Genomic DNA, 11,858 nt, shown 5'->3' with positions numbered 1-11,858 from the left:
GTGGCGATGCGTGTCTCTGGGGTGGGGTTCGTCATGGTCCAGAACCGCCGCTACAGTGATCGTGGAGGGGCAACAGGAGGACACTAAATCCCCTCCACAGCACGGACGGAGGTGGTTAGGTTGTGCTGGATTGTCACCAGAGACAGGAGTGATCGTTCTCACTCGAGGGCCCTGAATGCCACTGTAACTTCCTCGTCCGTCCTGCTCCTTCTACCAGCCCGACCCCCACCCCCCCAGGCAATAGAAGACCTTACCTTAGGTACATTGCTTGCCCGGACGGGGCAACTCTGTCTGGCCAAGTACCGGGCGTAAACAGAACCCCCCTCCACCTTCCCCTTACCTGCCCGACATAAGCACCCCCCGTCCCCTTCCTCCCCCATCGTCTTCTGCTGCAGGTGCCTCCCAAAGTGAAGGTCCGCATCGCCTCGAGTGCCTCCTCCATAGCAAACAAAGTTCACACTATGACGGAGGATGGCTGCTTTTTCTCCATGCTGGCCCTTCTCCCCTTGACGCGGAATGCAAGCCTTTCCCACCCATGCTTCCCGCGCCCTCTGATTTCTCAGCTCTGCTTGCCTCCGCCTGCTTCTTCTTCTTCCTCCTTTGTCTTACCCAACGGTACCTTCACCTACCTAGGTAGTCACACGCATCTGACGTTCCATGAGGCGTGAACTAGGGTTGATCTGAGCGAGCTCGAGTCAGTTTCTTTCTGTTTTCGTCACCCGTCAATTCCTCACTTGTCTCGCTCCGACATCTTTTTTCCGCATCTCTTCCTTCTTCGTTGCTTCTGGCCTCGTTACACAAACACACACGCATCCATCGAACAAAGTCATTGCTTGCTGTCTTGTTGCTTCGCCCAGACGCCGCCGCAGCGCCAGCAACAGCAACAGCACCATCACCACCACCACCTCCACCGCCCAGCCCGTCCCGCCGTGTTCCACGGAAACCCCCCCCCCACCTGGGTGCTTCCAGTTCGTCTCCACGACTTTGATCGATAACACCGCCCGTGTGCCACGCCGTTCTAGACCACAATTCTCATCAACGGGTCAACGCTGCTGCTGCCACCACCGACATTGCATAGCAACCGGGAAGACGAACAAGCGATCGCGTGACACTGAATTGGCCCAAAGCCTGTACTGTACATACCACAGCAAACGCCCGCTCACATTCGGTACCCTAGTCCGCTTCTCAGCGTCTTGACGTACATACATATATACACACCCACACGCAGTCCGCACACACAATAGACTTGACGCATCGCGGATTGGCGTCCAATTGCTCACGTCCTAGCTCTACCGAACAGGCGTCGCACCGAGATCGCGACTGGAGTGCCGCCACCAGAACCCCTCTGGCCGTGCAGCTGGGGCCGAGTCAGCCCCTCCGCCGGCTAGGTCTGGACCGCTGTGTCGCATTTGTTCGTCTCCTCCTCGCATCGTCCTCAGTGACCAGCCAGGACTCGTGCTCTTCGACACCATGCGCTGCTGTTGAAACGCACCTCTTGCGACATTCAACTACGCCCACGACGCCAGCGATATCTTCAGAGCCCTCCAGTTGCCAGCTGCAACTGCCCTCTTTCGACGCGACCCTCTCCACCACTGCAGCCCCGGCGTCACCACTGCATTCAATCACATGCCTCGCCGGCGAGCACCAGAATGGTTACACTTGACTCCATGCCTGCCAGCGACCATGGCGGCCGAGGCCACACCTCTGCTCTCGCATCCTCTCTCCCTAGCAAGACACCTCCGCCGGCCATGATCCCGGAGGCGCGAGGCGCATCGTCACACAGCTCTGACGCCCGCCCAACACCCACCTCGAATCCTGAGCAGTCTGATGATGTCCCCGCTATCCTATCGACGTCCGCCAACCGCTTCTTTCGCAACAACCCCCCGAGTTTCGCTACCGGCGACCAGCGATCACAAAACTCCAGCCCCTTCCGTCTCTCGATGCCCTATGTCACGCCGGGCCAGCTCGCCTTCTCCGCCATGCAGTATCTCCCCGTCCCGTTGCTGGTCCTCAACAATCTCAAAACCGTCGTCCTCGCCAACGAAGCCATGGGTCGCATGCTGGGCTTAGAAACAGATACTGCCGACGATTCATTTCATGCGCTCGAGAAGCTGCGGGGTCAGTCCCTGTCTCAAGTTGGAATTGACATGCTGCAAGATGGCCGACCGGTGTGGGTGGTGTGGGAATCGTTCCTTGACTCCTTGGTGCTGGAGATGGGCTCGCGACACACGTCCAAAGACGCAGCTGCGGCTGCCGACTTGATGGACGGGGAATCCACACCGACTACCGATGCCAGGCCATCCCCTACGACAGGACACCGCAGAGATCCCTCAGCCAGTCCCGTCAAAGATGCTGCGGTAGATGTCGTCATAACGAAAAAGGATATTGGAAGGCCAGGATTTAAGCCCCGGGGCTCGACGCAAAAGTCCGACTATGAGGTGTACGCGAAGATGATTGTTACCATTTGGGAAATCGAAGACAACCAAGTCTACTTCACCCTCTCTTTTACCAGCACACAATCACCGCCTGCCCCCTTACCCTTGAGCAAGGCGGTGGCCAAGTCTAATCTCTTGGATGCTGCTGAGCGCAAGACCATATCCAACTCCAACCCTCCATCCGTCAGCTCCAGCCACGACTCCAGCTCACCGTCTTTCCGGATCAGCCCGAGTGCAGTCTCCTTATCATCGAATACATTCCCTCCCATGGGCCCACCCTCCAATGCGGCGCATGCAAGCGCGCCCTCCATCCTTCAAAAGATGATCTTGATGAAGGACGCACTCCTGGACAATACGCAGATGCCTATACTAGCCATGTGGAAGGATGGCAGTGTTTCTTTCCCTAACCGAGCTGCCCGTGACCTCCTACGCGAAGACGGCGACCTGGAAAAGTCCGTGGACGGATTTGATCTCCTGCCCGGATGGACGTGCTGGGATGAGACGTTCTCACGAGAGTTGGATGTAAGCGAGTACCCGATCTCCGTACTCCTCCAGACCGAAACGCCCTTCGCGAGCATGCGCGTCGGTATGCACAACAAGGCTGGCGAAAAGCTGCAGTTTGACGTTCTAGGTGAAGCCATAACCGACGATATCACGGGCGAATTCCTGGCCGGCGTGGTCACGTTCCGCGATGTGACGTCAATGGCTCAGGAGATAACAGACATCAAGGAACGAGAGGAAGAGCGTTTTAAGCTCATCTGCGACACGATGCCTCAGTTGGTCTGGACTGCGACAGCTGAGGGCATGCCAGACTTTTTCAACACGAGGTGGTACACCTATACAGGCCTGACGCCTGAAACATCGCTAGGAGCCGCATGGCAGACCCCGTTCCATCCGGACGATCTTATGGAGACGACCGCGCGGTGGAAGCGCTCCATAGCGACCGGCGAACCCTACGTCACACAGTACCGATGCCGCAGCAAGGATGGCGATTGGAGATGGATGCTGGGCCGTGCGCTTCCCCAGAAGAATCGGGAGACAGGGGCCATTGAGAAATGGTTCGGCACGTGTACTGATGTTCACGAAAGTATCGAGGCCACACTAGCTGCGAAACGAACCAGGCAACAGCTCCTGAGCGTCCTCGCCCATGCGCACGTTACAATATTTACGGTGGACCGTGATCACAAGCTCACAATGCTGGAGGGCGCGCTCATCTGGGATCTGAACGACGGGGATCCTACCCGTGATTCCAGCTGGTACATTGGCGAAGACATGTACGATGTCTTCAATCGTCTGAACACACAACTGGCACCCGGCGAAGAACCAAAGTTCCTGCGGCCCATCGAGGGAATTCTGGATGGGAAGCAGCGAGAATTGGTCGAGGAGCACGGCATTGATGGGCGTTGGTACCGCACACGTTTCCTCCCAGTGCCCGGAAAACGAACCAATGGAGCCAACGGATCACTGGAGGCCTGTGTGGAAGGTGCCATCGGCGTTGTGATGGACGTGACCGAGCTGAAAGAGAAGCAAACCAATCTCGAAGAGGAGTTCAAGGAGAAGAAACAGGCCATGGCGAATGCAGCAGCGGCTAAAGAGGCCAACCGCCTCAAGAGCCAGTTCCTGGCGAATGTAGGTGGTCTCCCTGCGTGGCGCCCCCCCCTGCTACCCCTTTGCTATACTAACACCACCTCTTCAGATGTCCCATGAGATTCGAACGCCCATCACGGGAGTCATTGGTATGGCCGAATTGCTGCAAGATATGAAGCTCGACTCCGAACAACGCGAATATGTCGAAAATATCCAACGATCTGCAAACGCCCTCTTGACGGTGATCAATGACATTCTCGACTTTTCCAAAGTGGAATCGGGCCGCCTAGACATTGAGGAAGTCCAATTCTCGCTGTCTGTAGTGCTCAAGGATGTCAGCAAGATGCTCAGCTTCGCAGCCGAGCGTAAGGACCTGGCATTCCTCTCTGATGTATCGAGAGAAATTACCAATGACATGGTCGTGATCGGAGACCCTGGACGAGTGCGGCAAATCGTGACGAACCTCTTGACGAACAGTATCAAGTTCACGAACCAGGGCCACGTCAAGTTCAGCGTCAAGAAGGAGAAGGAGACGCACGACTCAGTCATCATTCGATTCACGATCGAGGATACTGGTATCGGCATCGAGGAGGAGGTTCGCAAGAAGCTGTTCCAGCCCTTCAGCCAGGGTGATGCGTCGACTGCCAGGCGGTTCGGTGGCACCGGTCTCGGCCTGACCATTTGCAAGAACCTGTTGGAGCTCATGCGCGGCAAGATCACGCTCGAGTCGGACCTGGGCAACGGAACCACGGCCACGTTCTGGATCCCGTTCAGCAAGCCTCAAGGACCACAGAGAGGAGGTGCCCTTGTCGAGATTGATGGCCTCCCGAGCAGATTACAGTCAGAGATGAGCATGTCATGCAACAGCTCGGACTACGAACAGCTTGTCGGTACTCCGCCCATGGCATCTGAAACCGGGCTTTTGATGCCGGACACGACCAGCTCACCACAACGCCAACGATCTCTACGAGCCTCTCCAGGCCAAGAGGAGGATCTTCCAGCCTCGGAGCGTTCCAAAATCCATGTGCTCGTTGTTGAGGATAAGTAGGTCGCACGTTGCTCGAAAAGAGAGACGAATGCTAACATGATCAAGCGCAATCAACCAGCAAATCGCGACTAAGACAATCATGAAACTAGGTTTCAGCGTGGTTGCTGTGTGGAACGGCAAAGAAGCTCTGGACTATCTCGTTGCGGCCCAGCAGGGCAAGAAGACAAAACCCGACATCATACTTATGGATGTCCAAATGCCCGTGATTGACGGCTACAAATGCACGCATCTGCTTCGAAGGCACGCCCCGTACAAGACTTTCGTCAGCGACATCCCCATCGTAGCCATGACGGCATCGGCGATTCAGGGCGACAGAGAGAAATGTAGAAAGGCTGGCATGGACGACTACCTTGCGAAGCCAGTCAAGGGAAAGACGCTGGAGCGAAAGCTCGTACGGTGGAGTCTCACCAAAAGGAAGAGCCCACGGCTACGGGGAGAGATTGCTCTATCAACCTCGGACTGTTCTGACACTGCGGAGCATTGCAGTAACGCGGACATACCATGCGTCGGCCTGGACGATGGCCCCAGGGGAGATAAAGACGCTCCCGGCCAGACACAGGACGCAGCGAGCACCGCAGGCCAGGCCAGTCATGTCGCCGATGCCGGCGTGGTGGACAGCAAAGTGCGGGCTCTCGAGGAAGAGGGCCGTCAAAGTCCGCTGACGCCAAAACCCATGTCCCACAACGGCCACGAGCCTTCACCTTTCGATTCGCCGGCGGCCTACGAGAACATCAAACCGATCCGACATTCGGACACAGAGGAAATGGTGCTGCAAGCACAGGCCGGGAAAATGATGGAGGCGGCCGGGGGCAGGGAGCAACCGCCTCTGAGATCGTCCTCGTTCCGAGCCCCTGAGGCTAGGGACTCGCTGACGGAAGAGAACGTGGGACGCCTCCAGGAGGAGGGTGGTCATCGGCGTTCCTAAGTAGGGCGGGGTTTGGCGTTCCGTCTGGTTCGGAGGCGGGGAAAAAAACAGGACGAATAAGGACCACCCTTCCAGTTTACTCATGCAATGTCCTGCTAGATGAGCGCTTTCCGACACAGACGAGGGATGCGATGTATTCGAGCCCGCCTCGCTTCGTCGGTCTTATTGACTGGCCCCATTTTTCAGCCCAACCGCGTCTCATATGGCTGTATGCTTCACTTCAGTGTACTTGGTTTTTTTTTTGTTCAATACGGAAAGCATTGCATGCGGGCAGGGCAGGGCACAACGCGACTTGAACTGGTCATGTTGCATTTTGGCATTTCGATCGGCGAATATTGGTCCTTTTCACTTGAAAGAAGATGTGTATAGCTAGCTAGCGCCTCGTCCTCTGGCTTTCAGAGCAGACTCATGATGCAGATAGACGAATTCGAATGACACGAACATTTTCAACGTACTCGTGTTCAAGGGGACGCGGCCGGCTGAGGGGGCATGCGTTTTGCGTGACGGAGCGTGTACCATGGTGGATGGCATGGTTCGTTTGCGCGATGACACAGTCGAAGCTGGCAGCGGGCTGTCCATCTGCTCCAGCAGGCTGATTGGTGAATTGATAAGATGGTGCCGCAAGACGGACCGTCCATGAGTGAAAAAGACGGACTGCCCGACTGACGTATATCCATGTACAAACTCCCTGACGAGCAGACCCAGGGTGTGGAAGCAAATTAAGTCTTCACAAGAACCAGTAACGCTATGCGGACGGCAGGCATCGCAAATTCAGGCTGGGCGCAGTTCGGCACAATATGCAAACCTCCTTGAGGGAATCACCATGACAAAGTGCGACCATGGTGCCGAGACTAGAAAAAGTATATGAATGGCAGATGATGCACCCGATCGATGCCTAAAATCGGTTGCACATTTCATTGTAAATGACATTGGCCCGCTGACGCTCCCAGGTCTCATGCTCGCTGTTTCGAGTCTCAAGAAAAAACCCCCATGATCCACACACAGACGACATAAAAAGACATCCCGCTCAGAAATGCTCCTTCCAGAAACGGAAGTTAACTTCAGGGATGGCGGCGTCCTTGCAAGCACCCTTGATATCTCGGGCTGGAAACCATCGTTAGCATGGGCTTCGTTGCATTGAGATGAGATGAATAACATACCGGCTGCGGAGGGGCCGCAGAAGTAGACACCAACCGTCGTCCGCATGCTGCCCTCAAGGCCGTTGAGGTAAGTGCGGTCGAGAATGCCATCGCGCATGGTTGAGAAGAGCTTGGAAAAGTTTGGCCTTCCAAAGTTGGTGCGGGACTTAAGCTCGGTGAGAGGATCGAGCTGGGCGCCGACCGAGTTAAGAACGATGTTCTGGGTTGTGTCCATGTCGAGCTTCTGTGTGAGATAGGTGTGGATCTTGAGGAACTCAATGCCGTTGCTGCCTGGTGTGCGTGCAGCCTCGTCGGATTGAGATTCGAGCGAGGAAAGGAGGGTCTGGAACCACTCAAAAGAGCCAGTGTCTTTGCAGACCCAAATAAATTCGACACGACGGAGACGGGTGGGAGGGTTGGGTCCGTTGCGCAGGTGCCAGATATTCTTCAGGATGGAGGCCCACGGCGTGACACCGATACCAGTGCCGATGAGAACGGCAATTTCATTGTTGAAGACGTCTTCGGCGGGCGCACCGTAAGGGCCGTCGATGCGGAGGCTAGGCATCTGCTGGCCGTTCTGCAGAGCCACCTCGTACATGCCCATGGGGTCGACGCCATCATACAGCTTAGACTGTGCAGCACCGGCGCCGACGGCATCGCCGAGAGCGCGGGTAAAGTCACCAACCTGGCGAACGTGGACCGAAACGTAGGGGTCAAACGGGCAAGAGGTGATGGTGAATGGGTGCCACTGGTAGTTGGAAATGCCAGGGACCTGAAGGAAGAGCCACTGGCCGGCCTTGTACTTGAAGGAAGGCTTGCTGAACTGGATCTCGACAACGTCGTATGGGTGGCGAACGACACGGGTAATCTTAGTCTCTCTGCGGGCCCGGATCTCACGGTACAGGCGCTCGATGAGGTAGAGGCCACCGCTCCAAAGCTCCCAGCGCCAGCCGAGATAACCGATGCAGTGCTCCCAGTAGTCCTTGCCGGCAAAGGGAGAGAAAGGGGCGGCGGTGTCGCGCACGAAGCAGCCGACCGTATGGGTATACAAGCCGAGGAGGAAGGGGATAAAGAGGTGATGTGTGTACCAAAATGTCTCGAAAGACTGTTGGCGAATACGAGAATGAGCAGTCGTGTACATCATGAGCATGCAGAATAGCATGATGTGGCCTGTAACGCCTCCAGCTTGCGCGTAGTGGATCTGGACTGCAGTCTCAGGACGAAGCTGGGCACGCTCGACATTGAAGAAGCTAAGCAGGTCAGCGAGGGTTGAAATCGCCACGAATGAACATCGCTTACTTGATATAATGAGCACCTGTGTGCAGCAGGGTGAAGAACACCATGGCATACGCCACCTGTCTGTGAAACCAGATGTTCTCATCTAGAGGTAGGAATCTGATCTTCGGCCGGATCCATCGCATGATGGTTCGGCAGACGGGGAGCAGGATCAATGTGCCGTCCACACTAAGCACGAGACCAGCACCTCTGGAAATCCACACGGAATATTTCAGTGTGTTGAGTGGCGCCAGCCTAGGCTCGGCAGCCTGTTTGTACCTGGAGAACACAGTCAGCCCTCCTCCTCCTTTACCATGGTCCCGAACGACGAAGACCTACCATCCAAAGGCAAAGATGCCCCAGTGCACACCCCAAAAGAGTATGTTGAACAGCATCTTCGTCGCAGTGAACTGCTTCTTGACCAGGGAAAAGTTGGCGAGAGGCATCTTGGCGGTTCGTTTTCGCGCTTCGGTCTCGAATGCTGATTAAGTGTGTCGTCCGGCGACAATACAACGGTGCTCCGAAATTGGTTCAACGAGCTAGGTATGCCCGAGCCTGAGTTTCCCACCAGAGCGCTTGAGCCGAGTATCCAACCAGGCCGTCCCGGTATCCTTTATCTTGCTGTCGAATTAAAATAAAAGTGTCGTAGAGAACCAAAAGCGCCCCAGCAATAACGGAAGTCCAGCCGAGTCGTAAAAGAGCGATCTGAGCCAGCAGCTGCGTGAAGGAATGGAAGGAATTCCGTCAGGCGAGGGTGTCGAAAGTTGGGTTGCGACTCTACTTCCTCACCACGTACTATGACGGAACACGAGAGAAGAAAAAGAATGCAGGAGAGGAGGTGGAGGTAGAGCAGAGGGAAAGAAAAAGGTCAAACGTATGAGACGCGGGGGTATAAGGTCATAAAAGAGGCGATGGATGAGACGCAAAGGCCGGGCTGTTTAGGATAACGGGATGGCAACCCAACGGGTAGACGCGATGCCGTGACTAGGATGCTAGGGTCCGACCTCGAAGATAATTGTTGATCTTGGAGCTGGTGCCGTGGTCCGGTGGTAGTGGTATCGGGGTATAACCAGATGGGTTGTGAGCAAGGGAGACAACCTTGGCGGGCTGACAAGTTGTTCGGGTGGCACGCAGGCATGGAGCTGCTTGGGCAAGCTATGCACAAGGTCCGACAGGTCGTTTGACGTGTGCTTGGGTCTGCTGGAGCAAGCGGGGCGCCAGAAAGGCGAGCCTGGTAGAGAGGAAACGACGATGCCTGTGAGGCCTGGCAGATCAGACGCAGGAGTTGGGGAATCGGGGTTTCGCAGCTGGATAGACTCGTATCAGCTAGCTTTGGACGAGCGGGAGGTGGTAGCGAGGCATCAGACGACAGGGCAATTGTGACAATGCTTGGCTTGAGTTGAGACGAGACGTGTTAGAGACGCTTTGACGGAGACGAGTCGAGGCTCTTGTGACGTTTCGTCGGTGACCAGGGGGGGTGGGGTGGTGTAGGGTCGTTTTGCGCCTGGGTTTGAGGCCTTGAAAGGCAAAATGTGGATTCCGTCAAGTTGGTCAAGTCGCACGATGCAGGAGAGAAAGACAATGTCGATCGTTGGTCATAGATCCAGAGGCATGGCTCCTGGAAGTTGGTGACAGAGAGACGGAGGCGGGGGATGAGGGTAAGAAAAGGGATATATTTGTCTACTACCCAGGTACTCTTGCCGCCGCCGAGCCGGCGAGGTCATTGTCGGAAAGAGCGAACATGAGAAGACAGAGAAGGTCCCAAGACCCAAGACAACGGCGATGCACCATCGCAATCGGTGAGTGGACAGCTTCAGTTTCGGATGCACGACGCTAGGCCTTCTCTGGACAGACCCACGTTGTCGGGCGCTTAACTGTGCCATGGCTTGGGGGCAGTGGGCCTGGGCATTGGGGTCACATCAGTAGATTGGTTGGTGGTCACTACTAATTGGGCAATGCGGTCGCTCCTGCGAACCTGTTGCTATTGCTGGCACATTATTGAACAGGGGGGGGAGTAGGCAGGTATTGACCTGGGCTGGACCTTCTTAGTCTTTCTGCCTCCTCTGCATCCTGACCCTTACCTATTTGCCTGGCCGCATTCATAGTACCTTATACAGACCTACCAAACCTTGAGGTGCCTGAATGACCGGCGCCATTAGTCCAAGAGGCGAGGTATCCCTCCTTTCGTGGTCGGGAGAGTGATGAAAAGAGAAGGGCCAGGTTCAAGATCCTAGTCAGGTCGCACCAGCTTGGTCCCTCCAGGTCCATGGTTGCGACCGCTTTGTTCCCCCTCGACCGCGCCAATGCAACTATACCGTCCAAACTCAACAAACGACGGTGCACCGCGAAGCACCTTCTCCCCCAGAATCTGGTCCACACCCCTGCAGTAGGAGAACCCCCTTGACCCCTGGCTCTCTTGACTCCTGCCACCCCTTGCCTGACATACCGTGGGTGCGAGGGGGAAACATGGGACTTTCTGTCGAAAAATGACCCTCCAGTGCCGAATCCACCAGCTCGGTCCAACAGCCCGCCGTCTCTCCTGCAGATGCCATCGCATGCATCCGCACGGCAGCAGCCACACCATGAGACCACCCACATGGCCATGACTTCAAAATCGTACGACTTTGTTTATAGATCGTCTGTCCATGGGACCATCGTGCTGATGGATGCCTTCCATCTAGTCTAAATATCCGATCTGCCCGCATCTTGATATTCTTATTCGAACTTTTTTGAAGCCTTCTCATCCTCCTGCCCTTCGACATTCGACGACCTTAATTCACGGTGCGATACACGAGACTGAGGAGACCATTCGCTCACCCACCTGTCTTCTACCCCTTGTCTGGATGGCCTCCCCCATACCAGGGCCCTGTCTCAGGATGTAGGATACGACTGGCGACCGAGGTCATCCAAGGCGGCGCCCTTCCACAGGAACTCGGCCCTTTTTCGTACGCACTCGCCCGGTAGAAGGACCTGGCATGTGCAGAAGCTGGCGCGGAGGGCGCGTCGCGGATTTCGGTTCCAACACCATCTTCGTCGCGCTGTCGCGTCTGGGCAACAGCGCCCGTCGCGGAATATCAGCTCGACCACGGACTGAAACAGCCCGATCTGGACAGGATCCACGGAGAGCAGTGCATCGTATGCAACAACAACCTGCAGGATTCAGGATATCACTGCCTGCTCATCGCTTACTCGAACATCGTCGTGACTTTTCCAAGGCGCCTGGGCAGCCGCATTTCCTGGACACGAGTCAAATCTGACAGCAAGCTGTGTCTGACGCGTCCTGAGCGTCATCCGAACAACCGCTCATGCTCCTCCAGGACTTTAGGTTTATCCCCTATGCTATACCGAAAGTATTCTAGGCTTTAGATACGAGGCTCTTGACCTCGCGCCCAGGAGCTTCACCCCGCGCTCAGACGGTCTACGTCCCGGAGTCATGATTTTGCGTCGAT

General features: G+C 55.9%; 3 protein-coding genes across 3 annotated transcripts; 1 reads left to right on the top strand and 2 right to left on the bottom strand.

The window, feature by feature from the left end:
- Nucleotides 1-1,667: 1,667 nt before the first annotated feature.
- VDBG_07174 (ethylene receptor) lies at nucleotides 1,668-6,447 on the top strand (the record flags this gene model as incomplete). The annotated part of the gene is made up of 4 exons (XM_003002557.1): nucleotides 1,668-4,064; nucleotides 4,132-4,912; nucleotides 5,003-5,066; nucleotides 5,116-6,447. The coding sequence occupies 4 exons, from the start codon at nucleotides 1,668-1,670 to the stop codon at nucleotides 5,993-5,995; spliced, it is 4,122 nt and encodes a 1,373-aa protein (XP_003002603.1).
- Nucleotides 6,448-7,022: 575 nt separating this feature from the next.
- Nucleotides 7,023-8,855, bottom strand: VDBG_07173 (cytochrome b-245 heavychain subunit beta; the record flags this gene model as incomplete). Its single annotated transcript, XM_003002556.1, has 4 exons — nucleotides 7,023-7,099; nucleotides 7,156-8,384; nucleotides 8,434-8,688; nucleotides 8,749-8,855. The coding sequence occupies 4 exons, from the start codon at nucleotides 8,853-8,855 to the stop codon at nucleotides 7,023-7,025; spliced, it is 1,668 nt and encodes a 555-aa protein (XP_003002602.1).
- A 1,387-nt stretch (nucleotides 8,856-10,242) lies between these two features.
- On the bottom strand, nucleotides 10,243-11,105 carry VDBG_07172 (hypothetical protein; the record flags this gene model as incomplete). Its single annotated transcript, XM_003002555.1, has 2 exons — nucleotides 10,243-10,310; nucleotides 10,533-11,105. The coding sequence occupies 2 exons, from the start codon at nucleotides 11,011-11,013 to the stop codon at nucleotides 10,243-10,245; spliced, it is 549 nt and encodes a 182-aa protein (XP_003002601.1).
- Nucleotides 11,106-11,858: the final 753 nt, after the last annotated feature.

The sequence above is a fragment of the Verticillium alfalfae genome, genomic scaffold, assembly GCF_000150825.1.
Source record: "Verticillium alfalfae VaMs.102 supercont1.9 genomic scaffold, whole genome shotgun sequence".
Taxonomy (NCBI): Eukaryota; Fungi; Ascomycota; class Sordariomycetes; order Glomerellales; family Plectosphaerellaceae; genus Verticillium; species Verticillium alfalfae.
The sequence above is the reverse complement of the archived record's forward strand: the minus strand, read 5'-3'. Positions and strand labels throughout refer to the sequence as shown.